Source organism: Lepisma saccharinum, chromosome 17 (genome assembly GCF_977018435.1).
Source record: "Lepisma saccharinum chromosome 17, izLepSacc3.1, whole genome shotgun sequence".
NCBI classification, from domain to species: domain Eukaryota; kingdom Metazoa; phylum Arthropoda; class Insecta; order Zygentoma; family Lepismatidae; genus Lepisma; species Lepisma saccharinum.
The window spans coordinates 40,022,701-40,036,606 of NC_139245.1; the positions used below are offsets into that span (position 1 = coordinate 40,022,701).

The 13,906-nt window shown below is 37.4% G+C and overlaps 2 protein-coding genes across 5 annotated transcripts in view; both read left to right on the plus strand.

The window, feature by feature from the left end:
• Positions 1-4,061: 4,061 nt before the first annotated feature.
• LOC146001387 (zinc finger MYM-type protein 1-like) lies at positions 4,062-5,162 on the plus strand. The gene has a single exon (XM_083138702.1). The coding sequence runs from the start codon at positions 4,062-4,064 to the stop codon at positions 5,160-5,162; it is 1,101 nt and encodes a 366-aa protein (XP_082994828.1).
• A 1,952-nt stretch (positions 5,163-7,114) lies between these two features.
• The window catches only part of LOC146001684 (pyruvate dehydrogenase phosphatase regulatory subunit, mitochondrial-like), a 51,751-nt gene continuing 44,959 nt past the window's right edge, over positions 7,115-13,906 (plus strand). For 2 of the 4 annotated variants that reach the window (XM_083139328.1, XM_083139331.1), the window contains exons 1-4: positions 7,115-7,234; positions 10,051-10,340; positions 11,301-11,428; positions 13,609-13,712. In XM_083139328.1, the coding sequence (XP_082995454.1) occupies positions 10,057-10,340; positions 11,301-11,428; positions 13,609-13,712 (516 nt within the window). In that variant the 5' untranslated portion in view covers positions 7,115-7,234; positions 10,051-10,056. The other 2 variants (XM_083139329.1, XM_083139330.1) reach the window with 2 other exon arrangements.

Consider the following 13,906-nt stretch of genomic DNA (forward strand, 5'->3'; position numbering starts at 1 on the left):
GGGGATAGGTTTCCCTTCGATTCCTTTGTAAATCCTCTAAAGAACTCAGGGAAAAATTTTCTGCAATACTTACGTTCTCTGTATTTACACAACCTTTTATGTATGTATGATATGGGATGTAGTTTTACTTGTATTATGTGCAGACAAAAATGTTATGGTTTCTTTTCTCTTTTTTTCAAATATGGAATATATAATGATTGAATAACAAATATTTACTCACGCTCTTTCTCGCTCTTGTTGTAGTAGTGTTTTATTTAAATATACTAATAATTTGGTCTCAATAAAAAAAATGGGTAAGCTAAACAGTCATAAATACGGATGTATTAATTTGGGCAAAATAACGCGCGTTCAAATTGTTGTTATTGGTTTGGTTTATTTTACTTCACCTTTCTGCCACATTTGGTTATCGTGAAAATGAAAATGAGGATGATATAATGAAATTGATGAAGGGACCTCACAAAGGACAATTCAGGCCGGGATTCGAACCCGTGGCGAAAGCGCATTCTTGTTCCTATGTGTTGAACTCTGCAGTGAATAATGAAATAATTTGGAATGAAAAATGTATCCCAGAACTCAAGAAGCCAAATGAATATCAGTGAAGAAAGTAGAAAAAAGGTGTGTTTTGTTACCTGTTTATCTCCTCTAATATATTGAATTTTTGCCACCTCCCATCGCTTTTTGTAGCTGTATAGATTTAATCGCGATAAGTAGCTAATGAGCTTATGGAAGTCATGAGGGACAATCATAAACAGAGAGAGAACTCTGTACTCCTGATTTCACACTGCCCTGCAGATGCACTGGGAGGAAATTATTTGTATTTTCCTCTTTTCTTTAGCGTTGCATTTCCATCAATTTACCTAAATTCTGCCATGACGATGAACGTTGAATAAATTAAATGGATGAAGAGTGGTTACAAAGGAACACTCATGAACAGGCCAGGGCTCGATCCTTCAGTAACGAGATCGTGAGATGGAGAAATTAGGGAAATCAAGCAATGCAATTTTTTTTTTGAAAAACGTTAATCATATACAAATATGGTGTTTCAAAAATCCAATTGAAATTTACGCACGACTGAGTAAATACGCAGTTTGCTTTACCGATACCCACGTATTCGAATAGTTAGAGCTTTCCACTCGTCTTTGTTGTCGGCCGACCTCCGTAGAGGAGTGCAAGTGGTCCCGGATCGGTACCTGGTGGAGGCACTTAGTGGTTCGGATCCCACTTTAAACTGTAGGTTCAGTCCCGATTAGTTTTTATGTACATAAAGTGGACTTAAACACCAAATCAACCAAACGCGCGGGAGTGGTTATCACTGCACGCTATGACACCAGGAATTCCGGGTTCGAACCCCGACCTTGGCATGGGTGTTATTTGTGTTTGTCTCTTCATTAATTGTATTGTATCATCTTCGCGATTAACCAAATGTGTCAGCGACGCTAAGTAGCACAAATCATATCAAATCATTGATTGATTGTTTGATTTGGTTTCTTTAACTTCGCTTTTCCTACACTTTTGGATAATCGTGAAGATGATACGATAAAATTGATGAAGGGACAAACACAAATAACAGCCATGCCCAGGTCGGGGTTCGAACCCGGGATCTCTGGCTCAATAGTAAATCAACATGGTTTGGATTTTCGAAAGTGGGTGGGATTAACGTGTGCTTCTTTTCAATAGTCCTTCCTCATTTTGCAATTCTTTCCTTTCTTTGATTTTCTATTTTTAGGAATACTGGGCCCTAAAGGGGGAGGGGGGATTATGGCCCACACCAACCTCCCTTGGGCATGCCACTGATTGCTACCCCAAGTGTCGACTTCACCGCACGTCACTGGTATCAGCACTCACCCTCACCTTCGCGATTAGCCAAAAGTGGCTGAAAACTGAGTATAATAAACCAAATCAATCAATCAATCAACTTCATTAGTATATCGTCGTAAGGGGTTGGATTTATATCAGAGAATATTCAATTATTATTTGTCTGCGTTTATGTTCACTTAATGAGGCCAAAACATGCATTCAAAGTAGCATAATATGCACTATAAATTTTTAAAAATTGTGTTATTATTGTCTACGTATATATTTCTTGACATTTTCCATTAGCTGCTTTGATTTAGTGGCAGTAGAACGAGAGAAATTAAACCCCCTCCGCCCCCAGCTTTCCAACGGTTGTCGTCATCACTGTCCACCACGGCCAGTATCTCCAAGGACCTCCCTTCCTCCAACCCCTGCCCTTCTCAAGTTTCCTGTCCCTTCCGTTCCTTTGTGAATGCAGCAGGGAGAGGTAATATTTTAAACTGTTACAGTGGATCTCTCTAAGGAAGACCGAAGCAGCAAATGAGAATCTATTTCTTTTGTTCATTTCTTGATATAAGAAATACATGATCTGCGAACGACAGAAAAAATAGTGTCAACAAAATTTGAGATATTGGAGCATTTTTATCAGAATACACACACAATCCACACACGTTTCCATTACACACATTGGCAACGCTGATATTTAAGTTAAAGCTATAAAAATCAAAACATTACACAATTCTTTCTAAAGTTAGTAGGCTATTACTCTCTGGCATATTTTCATGGTGTTCTTTCTTTTAAAGCTGTAATTGCGTTTAAGTTGGGTAAATCCCATATGTTTGTTACACAGGTGGAAAAACAGCAGTAAGATACATCAGGGCTAGCTCTTGTGCTTCCAAACCACGAAATTGTATAATTTTATTAATTTGTTTTGTACAAAGTTAGTATTTTGAAGGTTTAAATCAACGAAGAATCACATAAGAATATTTCAACTTTGAAAATTAATACTTTAAAAATTGATTTTAAGGGAATCCTGAGAATACTGACATATACTTATGATATGGCGAATAAGTTCTTATAGTATTTGCATTAACTATACTTAAAGGATTTTTAATTGCACTTATTTAAACACAGGGATAAGTACTTATTATTTCCTGATTTTTCCGTTCCAGATGTGCGTGCTGAAATGAGTGATGTTGTAAGCTCTTTAAAAAAAATCTCTTAAAGGTTCTTCTGAAGAAACATCTTGTTCTGGAAGTGGAAGTTCCAATATGTTTGACAACAGACCATATCACCCCTTCAATATTTCACCACAGATAATTAATGGGCGTAAGTTCTACTTTCAAACGAAGCTCTATCGTGAGTATCCTTGGCTTCATTACAATTCATCCATAGAAGGATTTTCTTGTTATTATTGTTGCAAGGCACTGAAGAAAGGACTCTTTCGACAAAAGTATGATGAAGTAGTGAAAGTGTCCGATCTCGTGAATGGTCGTGGATTCCGTAAATGGAATAAAGCAAATGAGAAACTGACTTCACATGAATGCAGTCCACTTCATAAGGACGCTGTAACGAAACTAGGTGGGCTTGAATCCGTTCCAATTTGCAGTGTGCTTTCTTCTGCAAAGAACGAACAGCAGAAATGTGCAAGAGTGGCTTTGCGTGCAATGATTAATTCTTTGCGTTTCTTGGCTAGGCAGGGAATTCCTTTGCGAGGACATTACAAGGAAAGTGGAAATGTATACCAGCTCAATCAACTGAGAAAAGATGAAACACCACAACTTGAACAGTTTTTGAAAAGAAAAAAGGACTTCAGTTCTGATGTTATTCAAAATGAAATACTACAAATTATGGCACACTGTGTTTTACGAGAAATAATTTCTGAAGTAAGAGAGAACAAGTTATTTAGCCTAATTGTCGATGAGACTTGTGACATTAGCTGTAAAGAGCAAGTTTCAATCAGTGTGCGAACAGTAAATGACTTAGAGGTACGTGAATGTTTTTTGGGTCTATACGAAACATCTAACACAACAGGAAGTGCTCTGCATGACATTATTATCGATGCTTTGCAGCGATTTAACTTACCCTTAGAACATCTTAGAGGACAATGTTATGATGGGGGCGCTAACATGTCTGGTGTAAGAAAAGGAGTTCAAGCATTAATCAAACAGAAACAGCCTTTAGCATTATTTGTACACTGTAATAACCACAATTTAAACTTGGCTCTTCAAGATACCACAAGAACCATCCCCCTTTTGAGAGACACAATGAACTTGATAAATGATATTGGTGTATTTCTAAAGGATTCTCCAAAAAGAATATCACAGTTCAAAGACATCAAAGCTGCTGAAGGAGTGTCGGAGTTTACCTCACCTCGCCCTCTGTGCCCAACAAGATGGTCAGTTCGTACGTCATCTTTACATGCGATAGTTGAAAATTATTCTGCTTTATTAGCGTTCTTCGAGAACATTTCTAGTGCACCTAGTGATTCTTCAAGCAAGGCCCGTGGTCTTCTTGACAACCTAATGAAAGGATCTACAGTCTTTGGAATCTTACTTTGTCAGTTAATTTTTGCGCCTACTGAAAAACTAAATATCTCTCTTCAGAAGTCTTCCGAAACAGTCATCGGTAGCAGAGAAGCTGTTGAAGTAGTATTGAATCATCTGAAAGGAAAGCGAAATGATGAAACATTTCAGAAAATTTGGAATAATGTCCACCAATTAATAGAAGACTATGATTTACTTCCACCGCTGCTACCTAGAGTACGGTGTCCACCCAAACGTTTAGAGCATTCTGAGAAACCAGCTGAGCCTCATAGGTGGTCCTCTGTTGAAGATATGTACGAAACAGTATTTTTTGAAGCACTAGATAATATTTGCGGAGAAATATCGTATAGATTTGATCAGCCTGATTTCAAAACCTACTGCGAACTGGAAAATCTAGTACTTTTGTCACCTGAAAATTGGAAGCAGTCTATGATAACTGAAGCTGAAAATAGGGGAATTCCAGCAACAAAACTCAAATTGGAGATGGAGATGTTTTCAAGACTTTCGGAGATAAGAGGAATCCATCAAGTTGTAGCAAAATTTAGAAGTTTACACAAGGAAACTAGAAACCTTTTTCCCTTGATTGAGGCATTATTGAAGGAACTTCTTGTAATTCCATCAACATCAGCAACTGCTGAGAGAAGCTTCTCCACATTGAAGAGGATCAAGACTTACCTAAGGAGCACAATGTCCCAAGAACGATTGAATCACCTTTGTGTGCTTCATGCTTATCAACACCATTTAGACAACTTGGACCTGGCAGTATTGATGAAGGAATTTGTTAACAATGAGTACAGAAAAAGGGTATTTGGAAAAGTGTAAAGGCAGGGAAATAACACTTTAGTTTTCATGTTGCTTTCTTAAATATTGAAATGAGTTGAAATATTGAAATATGTTAAGTTTCATGAAGTGTAATTACAACATAAAATTTGCATTCCATTTATGTGTATGCAGTGGATGTACAGTATTGCCAGGTTATTTTGAAGTACATTTTCCCATGTTTTATGCAGTAATACTACTGGAAAAGTATAGCTTATTTGAGACTTATAATTGTTGCATTATTTTAACGATTATATCATATTGAAATTCTGTAGCAAATTCAACTTTTAATCAATAATATAGTCATCACAGTACCTAAAGCATGACATTTTACTTTTAAATAGTTGTTTTATTCTCGCTTACATATTCATAAATGTTACTACGTATGCATGAGGTTTGAGAGATTTGCAACATTTAGGTTCATCATTGTCATTTAAACTTTCAATCTGAAAGCAGATAAATAATGCTTCTAAGCTAGTATATGTACACCGCCATATGTGTTAGGTTATATGTACCAGAAATAAATCTGTGGAAATTATATATATATATATATGTGTGTGTGTGTGTGTGTGTGTGTGTGTGTGTGTGTGTGTGTGTGTGTGTGTGTGTGTGTACATATGAAGAACCAGACATACACGGACAGACGAAGAGGTGGACTTTGTACCCCCCCCAAATCAGAAACGTTCCTGCGCCACTGGAAAGCACTACTGCACATTCAAGATGGGAGAGAGGAGATACGGCTAGTGCGGTTGCCAGTTTTATTCTGCTTCTTCTGTAAGATTGGACAAGTGTGGGCGTTGTTCTTTACGGGGGAAAATATAAAGGCAAAAATATTCGCCACACAAAGTAATGTGGTCCGATGTAAGGGTAACAACGGCAGCAGAAAAGTTTTATACTTTGTTTTTTTATACAATTTTGTCCGGAGGGGCGGTAGATTCCCTCCGGGGGTGCTCAGCAGGTGCCTGAAAGAAACACTGCTCACGGCTTCATTCCCCTCGCCCAGAAAACACGTTTGCGCTCTCTCTATTCCCTTCTATACTCTGCCACCCACAGCACAGTATTAGAAATCGCTTCGCGTTAAAAACTTGACTTGGAGGAATGTATTCCAATATGTTGGTATCGGGTTCGGATGGAGGGGGGGGGGGAGGATTCCGTCCCGATCTCGCCTTCCTGACATTATTTCCAGATTTTCCGGATATTTGGGAAATTTAGAATTAAATTTTTCTGAGCTAAAGTTTTGCAGGTAGTTTGCAACAGTAGTTTTCATTTCAGAAATACGATATCGTCCAGCAGTGGCGGCGATTGGGTCTAAAAACTGAGGTCAAGACAGTATACTTCCCTTTGTAGATAAGATTTAGCATAGTGCGGGGGCAAAAGTTGCGAAAATTGGGGGGCAACTGCCCCCTTCGCCTCCCTAATCGCCGTCACTGTCGTCCAGGGAGGGGAAAGTAAGATTTCTTTCTTTTACATGGAGGAAACAAGTCATGTTTCCGCCCAGCGCCCATAATCGTGGTGTTCCTACAAAAATAATAAAGTGACTGAAATTAAATTAGCTATATCATATGGCTATATGTGTGAAATATGTAATTTTATGTTGATATTCGTTTTCCAAATGGCGTGACCCCTTGTTTCTCTTCTTGACGTCGGATTAGATTCTCGTTACGAACGTCGAGATTTTTACTTCCCATTCTGGTACATGTGTAATCGTTTATAAAGCAAAGAAATATTTTAATTGTGTGAAAATAGATTCTTCCATCTTATGGTGATACGAATCGTCCAATTTCGGAAATACGCAAGAACAGAAATTAAGAAATTGATAATATATAAACATGATAGACACTAGGAAATTTCTTTATGTTATATGGAATACAATTTACATTCTTGTAGTCGTTAATTGTTTATTAACGTACATGGACACGAATACTAATATGACAAATTGTCCTAGTTCAATGAACTTAGGAAACAATGGCAAAACGAAAATAGTAAACATACCTATTACCTTCATTCTGGAAGAGACAAATATGATTTTGACAGAACTATTGGCAATTATGGAACAGTGATTCCTGCGGCAGAATGTAAGATGAATTAATCAATTAGTATGTTCGTCCAAGGTTCTGATTGGTATAGTATATTCTTCCTAAGGCGTTGTGAATTCGTCCATTCAGAATGCAAATGATTCATTCATTCATTCATTTTCCGTTCAATAGATTATAATGTACACGATGTTGAACAGGTCAATTAATTTACAATTACATATATAAACACACTATTACGTTTTAACATTTGGAGTAATTACATATGTTAGAATGCATCAAAATTATTTTTCAGTTAGACAATTTGTAAAAAATATGAAAAAATAATATTAAAAAATGGGTAAACATTTACTATCCTTCGGACACCTCTAAGTTTTTCGTTTAGTCAAGTTTTGACATTTGTACTTATGTATCTGCTTCGCGGAACATTCCTTAAGGTGTATCAACGTTGTTTTGATGAAATTAATTGCAATTTTTCACATTACCAGTACGTCTTTCTGGTAGGCCTTTTCGCAATTATTTCCAATTTCTAGATCCTGATACTGATGTTGGCATCGTCTGTTGTACCGTTGCTTTCTTAGTGAGTGAATTTTTGAATGTCTAATTCATCAACTCACTTATGGGTTGATGGATTGGAGGTTCATGGACAGGGCTCGAAAAATACCGGTCGCCAGGTCGCCATGGTGACTAAAAATTTCAGGCTGGCGACTGTGATCTTTTGCTGTAATATGTGCAAAATTTTGATGATTCTAAGTTCAAATTGCAGTGCAGCGTAAGTTAGTAAATGTTTTTTTTATCAACGTTGTGAACATTCCATAGAGTCTGTAACAATTTCTTACCGTTTGTCCCCCAATACCCCATTTCCTGCTTTCTCAAATGATTTAGCGATGTTTTGAATACCATGATGCTCAGCATCTTATATAGAGTGTTTCAAAAATCGCACAACCCAAACTTTGGAAATGTATATCATGAAAACCGTAAGAGATGTTTACATCGGGTTTTCTGCATTATACAGCCTCATCCATTGAGATATTTTTCAATGCTTAAAATTATCAGTTCACTCCATACAGAAAATTATATAAATTAATAACTGGAGGAAAGCAGTATTCAATTTTTTTCAGAAATTAACTTCTGAGTAAGAAAAATATGTAAGAAATTATCAAAGGGTCATAATTAGACATTTGATGACTGATGTCATAACAGTCTGTCATTTGCGACAATTTATCCCATGTTGTTATTGTTTTTATCTTTTGTTATCTTTGTTTCTACTTGATGTTGTTTCAGTGTAAAATGGCCAAATAAGACTGTATCTGGAACTCTGAATGAATAAATAAATAAATAAATATTGGTCATATGCAACATTTGATGAATTTTTGATTGGCGATTTAAGGGTTGAGTGAAAAGTGCCATTTTTGGGACATATCTCCATATATGGCAACATTAGTAGGTCGAAATATTGCCAACAGTCACATGCAAGATGTGTCTAAGTATTGGCTATACATTTACGTTAAAAATCGTAAATCAAGATTTTGTGCTGAAATTGGACTCTTGAGAGAATCCTAGTCTACCCCTGGTTACATTGAATTCTCTTCGCTCACGCTTCGCCACTACAGTGCCTGGTTGATTCAGCATGGCATATTCATTGGAGCAGTGCATGTGCATTGTTGAAGAGTATTTCACTACTCATTGTTACACACATGTGCAAGAGGTTTTTCAATAAAAATGCCCTGCTTCTGCTGTACCTCACAAAGCAACTGTTTTACAACCAGTCACACCAACAAATGATCCCACAAATTGTTTAAGAGTTTGTATTTATTGATGAAAATCAGTTCTCAGATGTTTTCAGCAAATTAACAATGTTTTTTAAAATAATGTAATTGCTTTTATTTAGGTAAATGCTAACATAAATTGATGAACCCAGTGATAGCCTATAGGATTTGTTTAGTGCAGAAAACCCGGTGTAAATATCTCTTACGACTTTCATGATATACATTTTCAAAGTTTGGATTGCGCAACTTTTCAAACATACTGTAGTATGCACAATTGCTAGAAGGTGGTTTCCTGGCGCCTGATTTTCAGAGCTGGCACCTAGCTTTGAAGACAATTTTTCGAGCACTGTTCATGGATTCATCCACAAGAGTGCTGAATCCAATCTCACATTTTGTACCTGTTATATTACATGAGTGCAATTTTAGTATCATTTTATAATGTTATTAGTCTTGCCTTTATATTATCTCTCAATATGTAATGTTTTAATCCATTACAGAATAGTATTTTTATATTGTAACTTTAACATGTCTTACTGGTGTTACTTTTATGTATAGACAGTATAACTAATACGAGTACACACCTCCAAGCATAAAACTGTAATAGGCTAAGGTATCATTTCGTTGTATATTACATTATTATATTTCATTGTATTAGTATATTGTAATGTTTGAGTGACATGTCCAATATCACAGCTTGGAAATACAAATGTGATTCATGGATGAAATAAATCTAAATCTGTTTCTTATGGCGGGAAGCTAGGTTTTATTGAGTGCCCCGGGGTTGGTGTTGAGGTCGGCAAGAGTGGTTAATATTGCATAGGTTTCTTTTGAGAGCCTTTCTAATGTGGATTTAGCTTGCATAACTATTTTGGCACAGTTTATGTTGTGGTTTTTGTCCATGAGCTGGCAGGAAAGGCCTGTTCTTCTTCTTCCGTTATCACTACACCATCAGGGAGACCCCAGCTCATGTTCCTCACAGAGATGAAGTGATATAACTGTAATAATGCATTCCGTATTGCAAGTATTATACATTAGTTGCATATGGTGGTTTCTGTCAGATAGAATACTAATAAGTTTTGTTTGTTTCAGGTTATAATGGATCTGACAAGTAAAATGGCTTTACTGTGCACAAAAGCAGGTCCCTGCTTCAGATTAGGCACCAATTTACCCAGAGGAGCAGCTTTTTCATTTCACAATGCAAGCATTCTAAACAAGAGTATCCCAAGAAGTGCAAATGCCACTGAAGTATTTAGTAACCAGCAAGTATTACCTACACAGGCTCAAGTAGTGATTTGTGGTGCTGGAACAGTGGCAAATTCTGTTGCCTATCATCTAGTGCAGAATGGATGGAATGATGTTCTTGTTTTAGAACAAGCAAAGTAAGTAAACATTTTTTAAAACAGATGTGACAGATTTTAAATAGGGCTTCCACTGTGAATCGATACCGATACTCTCATCAATTCCCACCGGTACTGATACTTGTACAATTCTAGTTTAAATTAACAAAACTAGTTACTGAGTCATACTAGCTCATCACATCACACCCTTTACTGACATTAAATGACTCCCAAATTATTCTCATGTATCATCATAACCTTTAAAATGTCTTGTGACATTTGGTAAATTTATTTATGTGAACTTCTTTCTGGTCTAAACCAAGAGAATGCAAATAAAGAAGTTTTTGAAATGTTGCAAGACTTTTTAAAGTGTTCCGGTACATTAAAAAAAAATCGATGGATTGTGTGTCCTCTTCACTATTTATTTTTGTCATTTGGGTCTACCTGGAGAGAGGGGGAAAGCAAATAATGCTCATCTGGCAGGCTCTGTTTCTGCTATGCTGTCCATCCTTCTCAGTCATTTTAAATAAAAAACAAGTCGCTGCGATAACGGCCGATAGCCCGTTACCAACAGTCACATGAAAGACTTGCATAGAAAGGAAGAGTACAAGAAGAAAATGGTGAATCCACAACCTTCCCTCTCCCCTTGAACGTAGATAAAAACAATGCAATTTCCACAGCGACTTAACCCATCTTCCCTAGAACTCTGCAAACATCTGGCCCAGAAACGGCCCAGCATGATAGTAATGCTGGTTTTAGAAACGTCCAGCACTGTGGGAGCAGGAATTGGAAATGAGAAACTTCCTTCGAGAACTTTGGTCGCAGCTTTCACTTTGCCCATGCCTTTGATCTTGTGAATCATCTGCTTCTCAGGAGGATAGATCGGTATTGGCTCAGTCCTAATTTAAAATTACTTTTCATTTCTTGTCATGTTAGTAAATAGTTTCTCTTGAACGGAAGGTTTAATTTGCTCATAAAATTCTTCTAATTTGTTTCTTTCAGAGTAGGCAGTGGCACTTCCCACTTTGGTTCCGGCACACTAGGTGTGTTTAAGCCGACATCCGATAGGCATTTGATCTCATACAGTATTAAATTATACAGACAACTACAGGAGCAAGGGTATGATATAGGTAATGTAATGGTTTCTAAGTCATTTACATGAGATCTGTACAATGTTAATTCCGAATGCATCATTTTCAACTTTATTTTGTAGTGAAGCAGGGCCTCCCCGATGGCGCAGTCACCTTGTAATCAAGTGGTCCCGGGTTCAATACCCAGTGGAGGCACATAGTGGATCGTATCCCACTTTAGACTGTAGGTCCAGTCCCAATTAGCCTTACTGTGCATAAAGTGGACTTAAAATACAAACTCAAATTTTGTAGTGATGCAGTTCAAAGTGAACCAGCCACACCCATAACAAAAGTTTAAAGCATTCCCAATTAATTTTTTTCATGTGGAAACTCATACATCGTAATTGTAGAGAAAGTAGTTTTCACAAAGGTTTTCTCTTGCACTTAGTTTTCCTTATCTTTGGATATGTAAGCTACAAGGGGTGTAAAGGGTGACCATTTCTTGAGACAACCAAATGTCAACCTCACTTCCACATACTACACCCTAGACTGTATTTTGCAGACTAGTGAGGCTCTGGTGTCTGGACTCTGTTGGGCTTCTGTTCTAGACTGTCCATCTGTTTGTGACTGCCTCTTCATATATTTCATCTCATGAGCCGTGGTAGCTCAGTCATTAGGGTGTTCGACTAGCATGCAAGAGACCTGTGTTTGATCCCCGCCAGGGGAGAACCGGGATTTTTTCCACCTGTTCAAGTCGCTCTGGCACCCACCCGGCATCATATAAAGTGAGTACCTGGAGGAAGTTCTGGTGGGGAGGGAGGGTAGAGGCAGCCAGGGGCATGGTGCTGATCACATCACTCCCACCTTCAGCCGTGATGAAGAAAGTGTAACTCCCCACCCCCTATACACCATAATGGCATGGTGCAATGCACAGGGGAGCACTTTACTTTACACCTCTCATCCTAATCTTGCAATTAACCAAAAAGTGGCAGAGCATGAAGTAAAATGAATAATTTATTCATTCATATATATGTTACAAACATATAAACAACTGAATCACAGTGTCCCACCTGTATTTATGAAAAGGCCCTAGAATATATACACATCTTTTCTATTTTATACAAATTAAATATTAGAATAAAATATTTGCTTTGGGAAGTGGCTATCCAGAGTGCATATAGTTTTTGTAGAGGTATTATGTGCATTTGGCAGTTTCCTTATTTCATTATGTATTGCATTCGCTGGATTCAGATTTAATGAACTTTAGAGGTGCTGCATGAACTTGCATCATATAATACATGCCATCGTATTATTTTGATTTTAACATGGTTTTTCTGCTTCTGAACTTTTTTCAGTTATTTTACATGGCTTTTCTAAAATGACGACAAATAATGATGCAACCACACCTTGCTCAGAGTTCAAACCAGAACTCTGTAGAGTGGTGTTAGGCCAACCGCACACCAGATCCAACGTGATGCGACATGACGGTATGCAACACGAAGACTCAAAAAGCAACACTCTTTGTTAGTTAGCTAAAATGTGATGGCAGATTTAGTTCATGGACGCAATAGGTCTAGATCTGTCTTTTATAACTTGGAAAGCAGGTTAACGATACATAACAGTTTACAGCAGAATCAATGCATCTATGTACATACAAAAGGTATTAACATCTTGCTTTGGCCTTTAATTAAACCTTTATTCACAGTGAAATAACAATACATGAGCTATTTAGCTTAATTTCTAAAGGCAACATTAATCTGGTCAACCAGATTTTCTGTTTCGCTGATCCCTTGTGTCAGAATATAATCACGTTTAATTTGCAATAAAATAAAAATATCGCCGTCATGATACTGTCCCCTAGTGTGGAAATTTTGGCCTGAAGTTTCCGGTCTGTAACTAGATGTCTGTGGCTGAATTGAATTGATTCACGCATGCGCAGATTGTTTTGTCGCTAGCTGCTCCTCGCGATACCAAATTCTCCAGACATTCACAAACTGTCGCAATGTGACTTGAGGCGACTCGAGTCAAATGTTTTGTCCTGTGCACGTCTGCCCATTAGAGCCCCATGTTAAACATTCCCCGAGTCGGTTTGCAACAAAAATGACTCGTCGTGTCGGATCCTGTGCGCGGCTGGCCTTGAGCACAAGGTAGAACTCTCTTCTTTACTCACAGTGCATTGAATGTGTTTATTCTGTGTTCAGAGACATAGAGTTACTTTCATGTATCAATTTTTTTAACAGATTTAAATCAGTGTGGCAGTTTGAACCTTGCCCAGACAAAGGACAGACTAATTGCACTGAAGAGAAGAATGTCTTACAATCTTCCAAGGGGACTTCATTGTGAGGTATTTGTGTGAGTTAGCCAGTGAGTCTTTGAATGCAAGTGTGTGTGTGTGAGGGAGAGAGATAGTGACAATAATGTTATTTAGGATATGAGCTTAATTAAAGGATACATTTTTATTACGACTCCTTTCTGCAGTCATCTTCAGGTTAACTTTTATTTATTCTGTGTATTCTGATAATCCTTGAGAATACCCCC

Coding starts and splice junctions, on each gene's coding strand:
- LOC146001387 (XM_083138702.1), top strand. CDS start 4,062: ATGAACTTGATAAATGATATTGGTGTATTTCTAAAGGATTCTCCAAAA.